Source organism: Thermobia domestica, chromosome 1, assembly GCF_964235325.1.
Source record: "Thermobia domestica chromosome 1, izTheDome1.hap1.1, whole genome shotgun sequence".
In the NCBI taxonomy this organism is placed as follows: Eukaryota; Metazoa; Arthropoda; class Insecta; order Zygentoma; family Lepismatidae; genus Thermobia; species Thermobia domestica.
The window spans coordinates 88497511-88512391 of record NC_137454.1 but is presented as its reverse complement, the minus strand read 5'-3'; the positions used below and the strand labels follow the sequence as shown (position 1 = coordinate 88512391).

The 14881-nt window shown below is 34.5% G+C and overlaps 1 protein-coding gene across 3 annotated transcripts in view; it reads left to right on the top strand.

Moving 5' to 3' along the window:
• Nucleotides 1-14881, top strand: part of LOC145687165 (pre-mRNA-splicing factor CWC22 homolog) — a 41629-nt gene that overhangs the window by 22454 nt on the left and 4294 nt on the right. For all 3 annotated transcript variants that reach the window (XM_081760634.1, XM_081760630.1, XM_081760628.1), the window contains 6 exons: nucleotides 437-590; nucleotides 3332-3475; nucleotides 5366-5592; nucleotides 7055-7335; nucleotides 10509-10610; nucleotides 13625-13761. In XM_081760634.1, coding sequence (XP_081616760.1) covers nucleotides 437-590; nucleotides 3332-3475; nucleotides 5366-5592; nucleotides 7055-7335; nucleotides 10509-10610; nucleotides 13625-13761 — 1045 coding nt within the window. The remainder of the gene's footprint in view (nucleotides 1-436; nucleotides 591-3331; nucleotides 3476-5365; nucleotides 5593-7054; nucleotides 7336-10508; nucleotides 10611-13624; nucleotides 13762-14881) is intronic.

Below are 14881 nucleotides of genomic sequence, written 5' to 3'. Positions count from 1 at the left end.
ATAAATATCTCATGCAAGATTCCAGTGCTGTAGCTAAGTACAATGAAAAATAGTCCAAAATGAGGTACCCTATTAATATATTGATAGGTGTGTAATTTTTCTCCCGAAACCGAGATATCATTTTGATTACTTGATATTCTATATAAAGCATTAAAAGTAGACGGATTCGTTCATTTCGTATCATATAAATGCAAATCATTCGGGAATTATACCAGTTATTTAGTTTTCAAGTATTGGTTGTCCTACCGAGCAGTAATACAAGTATCCAATTCAAATAACAATGAAATATGGGGTTACGGATTCCTCAGCTTCCTTTCATATATTGTTTGATTTTATGTTAACAAATATTGTTATTATTCACCTGGTTGATACCGATTCCAACGAGAATCAATTTTTATTCTTTTGCTGATCTGATTTTTATATAATCTGATTCCAGGTCCAATATATGATTGAAGTGATGTTTCAAATTCGTAAGGATGGTTTTAAAGATCATCCTTCTGTTACAGAAGAACTGGATCTAGTCGAAGAAGAAGATCAGTTTACACATCTGATTACATTGGAAGATGCTACCAACACAGAAGATATTCTTAGTAAGTTATGAAGTTTTTAAAAACAATTTTCAGTTGAAAACAAGTATTTTGTGCGTTTATAAGTGAAATCGAGCCTGTGCATTTTTTTACACATGTATAATGTAATCATAAAGCCCATATCGGAGGATTAAGCTATTTTAAGTGCATTGTATGCTATTAATTACAATTCATACACGTTCTTAATCTATCGTAGATGTTATTGTGAGCCCTTGTAACTGTTACAGAATTCCAATTAGGTTTGTGTGTTAATATTCTAGTATCTGTTTGAACTTGAATATATATAAACCTATGTAGTCAAGATAAACGATATTCTAAGTAAGACTTTAAACACTTTACAGCATATTAGATTTCTTAAAAAAAGATCTCACAAAAGCTACGGTAGTCTGCTTCTTGTACATATTTCAATCATCCAATAATAGTTCCTATAAACCTGTAATTTATATCCTAAAATAATTATCAAATATGCACTGAAGTTGCTAAAAACAATATGTACAACCTTTCGAAAAAAATTACAAATACATATCTGGATATTTAAGATATTGATCTGTGATTATCATCCAAACCTACCCAGTTTAATCCTTCAACAATAGCAAGGCCATAATAATCGATAATGGAGCAGACCTTTCGGGTACATTAGAGAAAATTATCTTTATTCAGTATTATAGGTTATATGTACTACAAGGTGAAATCTGTGGAGGAAAAGGGTAGGGAAAATGTTTTTACTCCATTGTACCACAGCGTCTAATTACATTGTCCAGCCAGTAAGTGTAATAAGCAAAATTATCGTTAAGTGGTTAGTACTATGGAATGGGACTTCATGGTCATGCTGAGTTTACTCATATTTACATTTTTTTTGTATTTTTTTTTTAAACTATTATGTGGAGGCAGGTGAGAAACATTATTTTGTGATAGATTTGTTTCAAATAGTAGGTTTGTAACTTTTTATTGCAAACTAGTGAAAAAATTAGAAATCAATATTAAAAGTTTAGTACAGATCTCTTTAGTACTTACAGAATACTGTTAAAATGACCGGTGTTTAGATATTACGACGATATGAGCAACATATTACTCAACAGTGAATATCATTTCTAAACTCTAGTTTTATAGTTATTTCCATAAACATTGCGTAATTTATTTTTTAAGTGTAGGTAGCATACTAAGAGTACACAAAGAACGCATTTTAAACTATAAAGTCACCTAAGTTGTCTTCTGTTTTTACATTGTGTGGCTCGTAATCTCAGCGGCTTTACGAGTATAAGGTAACTTTCGGAAGGCATTTAGAATCAAATATAAAATGAAAACTCAGAAATTACGGTTCCACGCAAATGAAATTTATATATATATATATATATATATATATATATATATATATATATATATATATATATATATATATATATACTGTATAGATTGTTCGCTGTACGTAGTCATACGCACAAGATGTTATCCTATGGAAGAATTTATAAGTGTATCAAGAGATCTATCATACTTTGCGTATTCAATGCAATTCTGTATTCTGGTGTAGAGATGCTTTTAAAAGTGCCAGGTGGTATCCTGGGAAATAGCTTTTCCAAGCTTCATACACTTGGTGGGGGTGTTAGTCAGTGTTTGTCTCTGGACTGGCAGACCGGACCAGACTTCGTTCAATCGAGTCCTACCTCACGCTCAATGCCAAACAGATCTAGTTATCATGTGAGCAAGGAAAGGTGACGCACAACTTGGAAAGCACATTGGATAGTGCAAGTGGTATGTGGATAGGCATTGTCCCGTTGAAAGAGCACGTTTCCCAGATGATGCATGAACAGCACAGCTGGAAATGTGCTGGATATACGTGTCATTGGTAAGTGTTCCATGTATAAATGCCCGAGACCACAGTAATTATATATTGCCTTGGTCCCGAGCGGTTCTGTATGTCACTGCCTTATATACTGTCAGTTCTCTTGGTTGATACCGCACCCGCAAACTATCATTATTAGCTTTAAAGCAGAATCGGGAGTCATTACTAAACAAAATGACGCGTTATTCATCGCTCTAATTGGTTCTTTCGTGACAGTATTGGAGATGGGATACGTGATGAAGCGTGAGGGAAATCCTACTAGTGCCAGCAAACTATTTGGAATGACCTAGGTGACACTTTAGATGCGTCATTTTCTCTAATCTGTGATACAGATGTCGAGCCGTGTGCATATTCCGCTGCTGACGTGCGTGTGCAACATCCTTGGATCAGTGGCACCAGCATTGATGCATAGCGTACACATTTTCATCCAACGTGTTGCACGATTGTACAGAACGACTACCTCGGCATTATGGACCTTACGATACGTTCAGGCTCTTGTTAACTACACGAACTGAGCATCCCTAAGCTGTTTAGCACGTTTCCAACGTTCACAACCAATTTTCAGGTCGGAGTTTCCACAACAAGTACTTACTTCCTACTGCATTCACAGTGCGATGTTGTTGATTATCAAATCTACAATCCTCTACCAGAACTTACGCAAATGAATTATTTTTGCCTCATTTGTGGGTGTTCATTTTTCTCTTTCTGCTAGTGTATTTTTTTTCTGCAATGTAATGATTGTACATGTATTCAAAATGAATTGGAAGCCATCTACTAGCTTTCCGAGTTAATCATGTAACTGCTTTATCGTTTGTAATTAATATGTGTATATGTTTCGAAACCGCATTTATTTACGCAAAGAACGAAAAGTGCTAAATTCGCAGATGTTATTCTTTTCTTGCAGATGTTTTCAAATTTGATCCGGAGTATGAAGTGAATGAGGAGAAGTACAAAGACTTACGTAAAAACATTTTGGATGAGAGTTCGAGTGGCAGCGAAAATGAATCTGGATCTGAATCTGACGAAAGTGGTTCCGAAAGTGAAAATGGTAAGTTGTTAGTAATTTTAAAGGAAAGATAGATAGATAGATAGATAAAGAAATGTATTGAATTACACTTTAACCCTAGCAGGTCCAAGGAATTATCAATTCGTATTTTGATTTAAAGTTTAAGCCATGGTATTTACTGTTTTTAATCTTGCAAGTGCCAATTAAATTTTGGAAGATATATGTAGCTACTTGTTTTTATTTAAATGTGCTTAAAAGTATCTTTTGTATTTCAATAAAGGTATATCGTAAATACAGTATAAGTTTATAAGGATTATGAAATAATTCATCTTTCACTGATACTCTGTACTGCTTCGTTAGAAAATACAGTTATTACTAACTTAAATTAAGCTATTAACAATTTCTAATACAAATTTAACAATTTAAATAAATTAAAAATGTTATCTCCATTATAAAGTACATGCATATAATAGCAAAATTACTATTTTATGCACAATACAGAAGTACACGATAAATCACATCCCCCCCCCCCCCCCATTCGATATCGCTAATACTTTATAATGCTCATAAAGATACAGCTGACTAATCGCAACAATATTAAGAACTGAAACAACACGGCTGTTTACTGGTAAAGCTGTTTGAGTGCCAACTGTTGTGAATGAAATTGACAAATACTTATGCTACCTTGAAAATATATATATATGAACAAACCAAATAAACTAATAGTTGACATATTATGAGAATCAAAATTCCTGAGATAGCAGTATTTTCATGTTTTGTTACAAAGGTTTCTGGAGTATCATAAGAAAAATTTCGTTTGTGGTACTTTATGTAACTCTGAGGCCATCGAAAGTTAATCAATACATTTAATTTGAAAGTTTGTAGAAGTATGAGTGGCATAAACGTGTCAGGTGCATTGGCGTAACTAAAGGCTTGGGGCCTTCCCGCAGACATCGTGGAGCGGGGCCCCTTCTCTACGTCCCACTTCACGATTTGGGGACCCCCTGATGGTATGAGGCCCCCCGCAATGCGGGGTCTGCAGATTCCTTATGTACGCCCCTCGTCGGGTGATATCGGGAGTTAGCTAGCCGAATAGTGTTTATAGATACTAAGTTGTGATGCCATTATAAGTCTGCACCAAAATTAGAGCTATTTAAATTTCATTAAACATGTTTAATTGTTTTTCTAAAATGATCGGCAGGAATTCGCGTTTCTAATTTATATATTAATATAGTTATCATAGTTTTACTTGGTATTGTAATGAGTTGCTCCTTCTTTGAAAATTAACCGACACTTTACAGATTCAGTTAGTTCCAAGTGTTAGAAAAATCTGTTCAGTAATACATTTCTCGTACGGACATTCAGTATGCATTTGTAGTATGTAATTATGCATTAACTTATCATAGAGCACGACTGTATAGAACTCTATTACTTTGTGTATGGAGAGGCTTATACCTTTTTATTATTGAATATTTAGTTTGTTAATGTATTTATTTTGATTTTTTTCTGTGCCCCTTTGGATGAAATATGTTATCGAAATTTCAACATGGCATATTTTTGTTCCGTTATGATATATGAATCGACTGATCGACATATAATTGATCAAATAAAAGTTTACAATATCCTATAAACATGTATGGATAATAAATGACCAGATTGACAATTTAGTAGGTCACACTCATGAAATTTTAGGTAGGAAAAAGTGTTTAATATTGGAGATAATTTAGTTTAAAAATATAAGAAAAAGAAAACAAAATAAATTTCTAAAATGTGTAAAAATAGATAAATAAAAGATTAATCTCCAACGAGACCCTTCATGGTGCAGATGTGGAGGTAACAAATTTGTATAGAATATTTACAAATTTTGTGTTATGTACAATTGTACTTATCTGTAAGATAACTTATTTCAATAATATTTTCCCCCTTTTTTAGAGGAGCAATCCAGTGAAGTTATAATAGACAATACGGAGACAAATCTCGTGGCTTTGAGAAGGTTAATATATTTAACCATTCAGTCTAGTTTAGACTTTGAAGAATGTGCTCACAAACTGATGAAGATGGAGCTGAAGCCTGGCCAGGAAGTCGAGCTTTGTCATATGATCATTGATTGTTGTGCCCAGCAGAGAACGTACGAGAAGTTCTACGGACTCCTTGCACAGGTAGCTACTATCCTCATTATATGTAAATTCTATATAATGTAAAAATTAAATTCTTTTGGAAGTTAAAATATTTTGATATTCATTAACAACCATTAACGTTCTGGGAATAATCCTAATCGAATAGTAACGTTTCAGGTATGATTTCGGCAACTAATCTTGCTGCCATTGACTGCTAAACACCAATTGAAAAACGTAGACCTAACAAATAGCATTGCATGTTACTTTACTCAGTCCTTTCCAAACAAAACATCAATTTCAATAGTCACTTCTTTGACAATTGGATCACCTACACAGTCCAGCTTCAAACTTGAAGATAACAGTTATGGATAAATGAAACAGTCGTAGGCGCAAATATTTGAATCCGAATCTCGCGTATGCATAAATAAAACAAACTTATGTCGAACTATTTACACCCGAAACAAGCACTCATAAACCTCAGTTAGCTTCAAATGATCACTTACCAGGATTCGGTTCCCATATCGTTACATAAAACATACTTTTCTCTATATTTAAGCAAATAATCATGATTCAATCAAATTGGAAGAAGAGGTTCTATCAGTTGCTTACACAAATGATGTGAAGAAACAAGGGCAATCTTGAAAGACATTCTTCTTCAATAGTTTTAATCTTACCGTCTGAATTGGTTGGGAACGTTGTCCGAAGAAATGTAGGAATTGTAGCTATAGTGTATATCCCAATTTATGTGTATTGCAGGTTCTACTATGTTAAATGAAATGAAAATGAAATTAAATTTTTAGTTTAATGTCCCATGGTATGCTCTATAGGCTAAAGATGGCGAGTAATTAATGAAAGTGAACGATAATTATGGAAGAATTTGTAGAATGAATATGTGGGAACCAACGGGAGAACCGCGAGAAACATACGGACACGATATTGTCCAATACAAACTTATATGGCCTGGGATCGAAACAGGAACCCGTCGTTACAGAGGTGAACACTGCTACTAAACCACTGTACCCCATACTATATTAAACATTTCCATAGTATTTAGTATCTGATGGTCTGTAGTTGCAAACCATATATAATACACACCGCCTTAGCGAACTAAGGTATAGATGATGCTTGTAGTTATACTGTTGCTTGCACCATATGTTATGCAAATTACACTTGATGCAAAGATGATCAATTATTTTTGGTTACATTGAGAGATTTGGCAAACGGGAAACATCGTTAACCAAACAAAACTCGTTCTTGCTGAAGCATGTTCAAATACAACTTATATTAGTTTCTTTTAGTTGATCACGTTAAAACAATTAAGAGTTCCATATATTGAAAAACTTCGTAACATACCGTAACATACTTGACTTTCCTATATTAGCTTGGATGTAAGTTTGGAGGATTTTAGTTTCGTTATCATTTAAGAACTAGAGGTAAGAATCGTTATAAGCTTATGTTCTGTACTCAGTTTTACAAAATATTCATAGATGTTCTTTTATTTCAGAGATTCTGCCAAATCAACAAAACATTTATTGCACCATTTCAAGAAATTTTTCAAAGTTCGTATGATACGGTACATCGTTTGGAAACAAATAAACTTCGAAACGTAGCCAAGTTTTTCGCTCATCTTCTCTATACGGATGCCATTTCGTGGGATGTTCTGGCGCATATCAAATTGAATGAGGAAGACACGACGAGCTCAAGCAGAATTTTTATAAAAATACTATTCCAAGAGTTGTCAGAGTACATGGGACTACCCAAACTAAATGAAAGAGTGAAGGACCCGTAAGTATTTTAACTTTTTATAGGTGCTTGTAATTCAGTTTTAGTGGTTTGTAAAATGTTAGAAAGAAATTACTAGTTGATGTTCTTGGGTATATATTAAATAAAATAATCAATCACCTTGCACCTGCAGCTATTGCGTTTTGTTTAGGAACTTTTCTCATTTACTTCGGTCCGTTCTAGAATCATGTTCTCGAACTGTTACTTCTGAAGCTAGTGTATTAAATATCAATTAATGTCAACATTTCTTCATTTAAATAGATTTTATAATGTGGAGTTTAACATAACCTCGAGATGAGTGTCATCAAGTAAGTCTCGGTGTAAACAAATAAACAGCTTTCAATGTAAACAGAATTAAAATGAAAGTATTCTGCGCGAAAATGCGAATGCAAGACACAAGAAAAATGTAATATTTACATTTATTAGACATTTTCTCCAATAATTTTAAGGGCTTTGCTTAAAAATAGTAGCTGGACTTAGCTATTGAGATTATTGGCCGAAGTTCTCCGTTAGTCAGTGTGAAATTATAAATACTATGCAGTGCGTTTGGAAAGTTGGTGCACTAGTATTTAACCTTTCTTATTACTCATTTATTTACTTATTTGTTTATTTTCATTAAGTTACTAAGCGAATTAAGTATCTAGAAATTGATATCACAATAGACACAATTTACAGGGTTTGTCCAAGAAGTAATGAGACTGGCCGCTGCGCAGCGCTCCAATCGCCACCAGAGCGCTCTTAATTGGTGGTATCGATGGTGGGAGTCTTACCTAAGCATCGCACTGCGCGGCAGTCGCTTCTAAGCAGTGAGAGAATGAAGATCGATCGCTGCGCAAAGTGTGTTTTTTCATTCTGGTCACGGGATAAAAAGCGAAAAATGGAGCGGACGATATGCCATCAAATTCTGCGTCGCTTGGGCAAAATTGCTTCAGAGACTTTTGCCTTGATTGAGCAGGCCTACGGAGACAATGCCTTGTCGAAAGCCCAGGTTTCTCGGTGGCATAAGGACTTCAAAGACGGACGGGAGACATTTGAGGACAAAGATCGATCTGGACGCCTTTCGACGAGTTCTTCGGATGAAAACGTGTCAAAGGTGAAATAACCGTTGGACTTTGACCGTCGGTTGAATCGGTGATTAATAGTGGATGAACTTAACATGTGCAAGTCAACGATACACAACATTGTAACTGAGAATTTGAACATGAGAAAAGTTTGTGCAAAATTGGTACCAAAAGTGTTGAGTGATGGACAGAAACACGACGAGTTGACGTGTGTCGTGAAATGGTGGAGGTTGTGGAAGGTAAAGGAGACTCTTTCCTGTTCCCTAATATGAAAACCGCTCTGAAAGGTGGCTGTTTTGATGTCGTTGCCGCCATCCAGAAGGCCGTAACCAAATCTTTAAAAGGTATTTTAGAAGCTAACTTGTAGGGAGCGTATGAATGATGAAAATCACGCTGGCAGCGGTGCATCGACGCTGTTAATTTTGAAGAATTTTTAGGAGTTGTTAAAATTAAATGAATAAATTCATGTTTATAGATTCAGTTTTACTATTTCTTAGACAAACCTTTTAATAACGATTAAAAAAAAAAAATCTTAGGATTCATAAATATGCAGTGATTCATTTCTGCCATTTTGATTTCGAAGTAGTTATAAAATATTTTTACACAATTGCAACTATTTGAATCTGCCGTCCTTTATTTTTTATTTTTACTATGAAGTTCATTGCTGAAATACTTGTGAAATTAAATATGACCTGAAGAATATTATACTAAAAAACTTTAAAGTATTATGGAAAAATGTGCAACTTAAATTTGCAAAGAGCCATTTGTAGTTATCCGATTACCAAGGGTTTTGTTGATTCGCAATCAGAATAAACCCTAGTTTGTTGCAATGGCATTTTGATCCAGTTATCATGATTCGTATATAAAAATAAAAAGTGTACCAATTTTTGGGGTGATTTCACACTCCAAAGTAGTTTGGGGTCGCAGAAGTTGACTAGCACATGTAAATATTGAAAACCATAGCCAGTACAATTTTCTGTAATTATCCCATGGTTTGACTTCTGGAAATCCGCCGTTGCTATCATTTCCTGAGAGTATTTCGTTCGCTTCCTTACGTAATTTTGATAATATACAATGCTGCTTCAGCCTAAATGTTCGTTTTTGTTTCCATGATTGAGGAATATTCCGTCATAAGCTTCTAGACTGTGTTTTTGTGCTACAAACTGAAACAAAAGAACTCATATATATTATCTGTCGGTCATTTATGTATGGATAAAGAAATTCGAAAATAGGCCAGAACTGGTTCCACTTACTCAGAAGCTTGTTACATCTGCTACGTCTGCTTACCGTAACTACAAAGCATATTTAGAAAACCTAAGAAAGGGGGAAGCTAAAAAAGAAGAAAAGATGAAACAAAACAACAAACAAAGAGAGGTGATGGAGAAATTGATAAAGAAAAAAAGGGGAGATTTTGGTCACTTTTTTGTGTGCTTTTGGTCGCTTTTTGGTCACTTTTCGTGTGCTTTTGGTCACTTTTCAACTATTTATAAGAGACCAGACCACTATAAGCCTGAAACTGCGATAACTGTGTACATCAGAAATATTTCACAATGCCTTCTGAAAATGGTTGGAGAAGTGCACGTCTTACAGAGACACTAAATTTCAATAAACAATGAACAAAATCAAATATCATTAATATTGTAGACATCACTTCCAGCATGCTTTCTAAGTACGTACTTCACTTTCCGAACGCCTTCTCTTCTAAGCAGAAAGTAATCCCGTAGTCTGTGGATATTTTAAAGTGGAGACGTCGCTTCGTACACAGATACACTGAGTCTGCGTTAAAGCGAAATAATTTGAATGGGCATTATCCGTCTTTTTCATATCTTTCGTACATACTTAAATGAGGCAATAAGATACATTTTTTAAAGAGGCTGAGAACATTTATTCTTTTGTAATTCTAAGGTATGCTACACTTGCTTTGAAGTATGCTTTACTAAAAATTTTGAAAATTAGCATTTTGGTTAGTAATTATTGTTGGCTTGTGTAAGAAACTTTTAAAACAGTGATTATAATGTGGGAATTTAGTGGGGCTAATATCTTTTTATAATGTGTATTTAAAAGAAACACTGTTTAGTAATTGTAATGTAATCATACCTTCTATTTTTTCTTTAGGACTTTGCAGATGGCATTTGAAGGACTGTTTCCTCGTGATAATCCCAAAAATACAAGATTTGCTATTAACTTCTTCACTTCAATTGGATTAGGTGGACTGACGTAAGTTTTAATTGTTTTTATGTTTAATTAAGAAAAGATAAATTGTGGAATAAACTCAAAAGTGTGTGAGATAATACATCTATCCAAGCTCGCATGCTGTACACATTGTTATTGATGTACTTCAATATTGTTACAATTTGTAAATTCAGTTAAGAAATGTGCACTTGGAGTCATTTAAAGTCTTGTAAGTTGGTGAGGGGACATAGTGGCTCAACAATGGTAGAGCGCTTACCTCTGGTGCGTGAGGTCTCTGGTTCGATCCCCGACCAGCCAAGTAAGTTTGTGGTAGACAGCATCGTGTCCGTGGGTTTTCTCGGGGTACTTACCTTTCCTCCCATATTCTCAATCCACCAATTCTTCCATCAACATTCACTTGTCTTAATCATCGTCTCCCGTAAACTAAAAGGCATAATCATGGAACGTTGAACTGAAAGATTTATTTTTCTTTTCAATTGGTGTCAAAGAGAGTATATAAAAAAGGGACTTTTAAAAATTTAATTGTATGGAAAAGGAAGAAAATAACCAATTTCATTTTCTAGATTTATTAATATGAAGGAAGAATCACAGTGTTAGACAAAAATATATAGAAAATCAAAGACCGGTATTCTACACATTCATTATGATTTTTACACGCCCTACTAATGAAGGCTTAATATATGATTTTTTTTTTCTCAGGGTGTTTAATTTTATACTGAATAAAACAACGCAGAAAGAAGGAATTAGTTGCACCTTCGAAGTTGTAAAGAGTGGTTATTCTACGTACATATTCGAAGTAAATGGTTGAGAGAGGGCAACATAGCTCCCTTTTCCCCATAAAATAGTATGGTAGTCAATAGTTGACAAGCTTATCCAATTCGCACTAAGCAAATAATAGCAGCAGCAACAAAAGAAAGACTTAAGAGATTGGGGATAGATACTCTTTTAAATCAGGGAAGAATGTAGGGTATAAACAGAATCAAGGAGCATGTCAGGGATATTAATGAATTTTTAGTTTTAAGTTTTATCATAGCGTTTAAAAAATAATGATGTACGTCAGTCATTTCCAACTTATCGCTGTGAGTAGGAGTGCGGTTTTACTATCTGGAAAAAGCTGAATGAAGCACCATGAGGAAAGGAGACGAAAGGGATGACTTAGAAGAGCAAAGTGTTGGCAGTGAATACACAGTCATGGATCCTTAAGTAGTCTGCCTGTAAAACCGTCGACTACGCTATCGATGTTATCGTTTGCTTGTCACCATCGCGTTTTATCAACCTCAGGTTACCTACCAGGTGCTCCCTTTTCACTGATTAGGCAAGAAATAATCTGTGACGTCACAGAGCATTTAAAAGAAATAATATTCAGTTTAATGTCTCATTATTATGCATGTTAGGGGCCCTTGTGACCCAGTGGTAGACCGTTCATCTCTGGTGCACGGGGACCTTGGTTCGACACCAGAGTGGGTTTTCTCGAGGTTCTCCCTTTTCCTCCCACTTTCTTCATTCCACCATTTCATTCATTTTTCATTATCACCGTCTCCTTTAACCTAGCTAGCATAACCGTTGGACGTTAGGCTAAAGAAGACAAATGATTAAGGCAAGTGAATGATGGAAGAATTAGTGGAAGAAATTAGAGTACCCCGAGAAAACTCACAGACACGATGTTTACCACAAACTTAACTGGACGGAGGTCGAACCAGGGACCTCACGCACCAGAGGTAAGCATTCAGTTGAAAATGACTGACCTACGAGATATAAATGATAAATGTCTTACATAAATTGAGCAATATTTGATAGAATAATGGTGGAAGGTTTTTTTTTCCTTTTTTTAAATAAACTGAGAAATATATGCTACATTTAGACTAGACAATTTGATAGAAGTTGAAACATTTACGACTATTTGGAAAGTATAGGAGGCATGCAAAGTGCCTGGAGTAAAGTTTAATTTATTTTGGTGTGTGTTTGTGCGGATGCCTCCGTGTTATATTTTCATATTGCTAGGTTTGATTTACAGTGATTTTTTTTCTTTTTTTTTTTTTTTTTCGCTGAGTAATGGTTTACGTTACAGTACAAGCATATACATTCCTGTAACTTTTCGGCGTCATTAGAGTGCCTTCCTCCTAGAGAAAGAAGAACAGTCTTTTGCAATGTCGAAATATAACGAAGAATTTTGTGTTTGTTTTATATAAGTAGAAACTTTTGATTCAGTGAATATTGTACAATGTTGTTAAATAAAATGGCCGCCCACCGCTCTTTGAAAAGTCCTATCTTATTCATAGGTGGAAACAAAATCAAATAAATATGAACCCTCTTCTTTGACTAATTAAGTTAATTTTTTCAAGCCAAAGCATTTGGTGCATATAGTTGCAAGAATACAGCTGTGAAAGAGAAGTAGGTGTTCAGGTTCCTTGAACAAGAATGTACATTTTTTTTTATATATATATATATATAGCACCATGAGACAATCGGTTTGTTATTTGAATTAAGAGATAGCAAACTCGTTGGAAAAACCGTTAATAATGGCGCTGGGAGCTGATGAGTTGACCACGTATCACTCTATCCAACGTGCGCCATCTGGCCAGTCATAGCTTCTCGTATGTCGAGGGCTAGTGATATTAGTGCAGTCATTATTTTAATTCGAATCAAACTTCCTTCACCATAAGCGTATTCTGTATTACGTATAAAAGTAGGTACGGTTAGTTTATGTTGGAACTTCAAGTTAAATCCAGTTTTAAATATTATTTTTTTCTGTCAGTGAAAAAAAGTAATGTTAAAAAGTTAGCGAGAGTTATGTATTATGTACTTAGGATCCTGTTCAACAGCACACGGCCTCCTGATTGATTGGGCACTCCATTCTGTTTTCAGAATATATACAGAGTTTGTGATGTGCTCGTGACCCCAGGCCATCAATTGGTTACGTTACAGAGGATGGTTTCCCACCAGAGGGAAAATTGGTCTTTTCAATCGTACCAACCGAGTATTTAGAATTTCTCATTAAGTTGTTTTAGTATTATAATGCTGTATTTTTGTATTTGTAGGGATGAATTGCGGGAACATCTGAAGAGTCAGCCAAAGCAGACGGTGGTTCCAACGTTAGTCCAGGCTCTTTCCAGTGACTCAAGCGATTCAAGCTCAGACTCTAGTGACGATGAAGATTCATCGAATAATAGCTCAGGTACTACTATCAGATTTGATATTCTATTTTTTATTCATGTTCTCAAAAAATATACTGCAAGAATATCCTGATTTCTATTTATTTATTGTGCTATATACTTTAAACTCAACTGCGGCAGATATTACGTATCTGTACAAGCATGGTCCAAAATTCCTTGGGGACTCATAGGCGTAAAAGTTCAATACATAATCTATAAGCTTTTGATGTAACTGATAAACGAGAACAAAATAACGCAAACTAATAGAGAATGAATGCACTTTTATATTTTGAATATTGAAATTCGGTTAGAATATTTTACTTCTGTATATTGTAAGGAAATCAATCTTGCGTTATTTTCTTTTTCCTTCAGGCTTAATATTCCTTCTATATTCTGACCATGTTTTCTATATTAAATGTTTTAAGCACTTCTATTTAATATGATTGTTTTTGTACTAATTAAAGTTGATTCTTCATTTTTGGTAAAAATTTCAACAAATGTTAATTGAGCTGTGCCTCCTATAGTAAAAGTTTATTACGAACACTGGATTTATATGTAATTATATATCTAAGTACAGGCTAACATATAAACAAAACTTCCTGGTATATAAAGCTTCAGTGTTCTACAGGATTTAATCAAGCTATCTTTTTGAAGCGAAGCAATGAATCTCGTAAGAGGCTTCATCACGACGAAATTAAAATACCGCTAATTTTACAGTAATTATGTGATATCTTCAAATAGATAAAAGATAATCGAAAAGTGGAACAAGAGCTCCCTAGACAATATTATTTTACATGAGATACCGTTATCACGACTCACTTATGTGCTTTCCATTTCCAGCCATTTAGAAAATAGGCATTTATTGTCGCGTTTCTAAATGGCTGCAAACGAAAAGTTACTAGGTGACTCGTGATAACGGTACCTTATGTAAAATAATATTGTCTAGGGCGCTCTTGTTTCACATTTCGATTACCTTTTTCTATTTGAAAATATCACATAATTTCTGTGAAATTAGCGGTATTTTAATTTCGCAGTGATTAGGCCTCTTAACTGTTACTACATAATACAATAATTCAATGTGTCTGTACGATCCAGAATTTCTAAATTGATTTGGAGATGCATTGTTTCGATATTGGAAAGAAT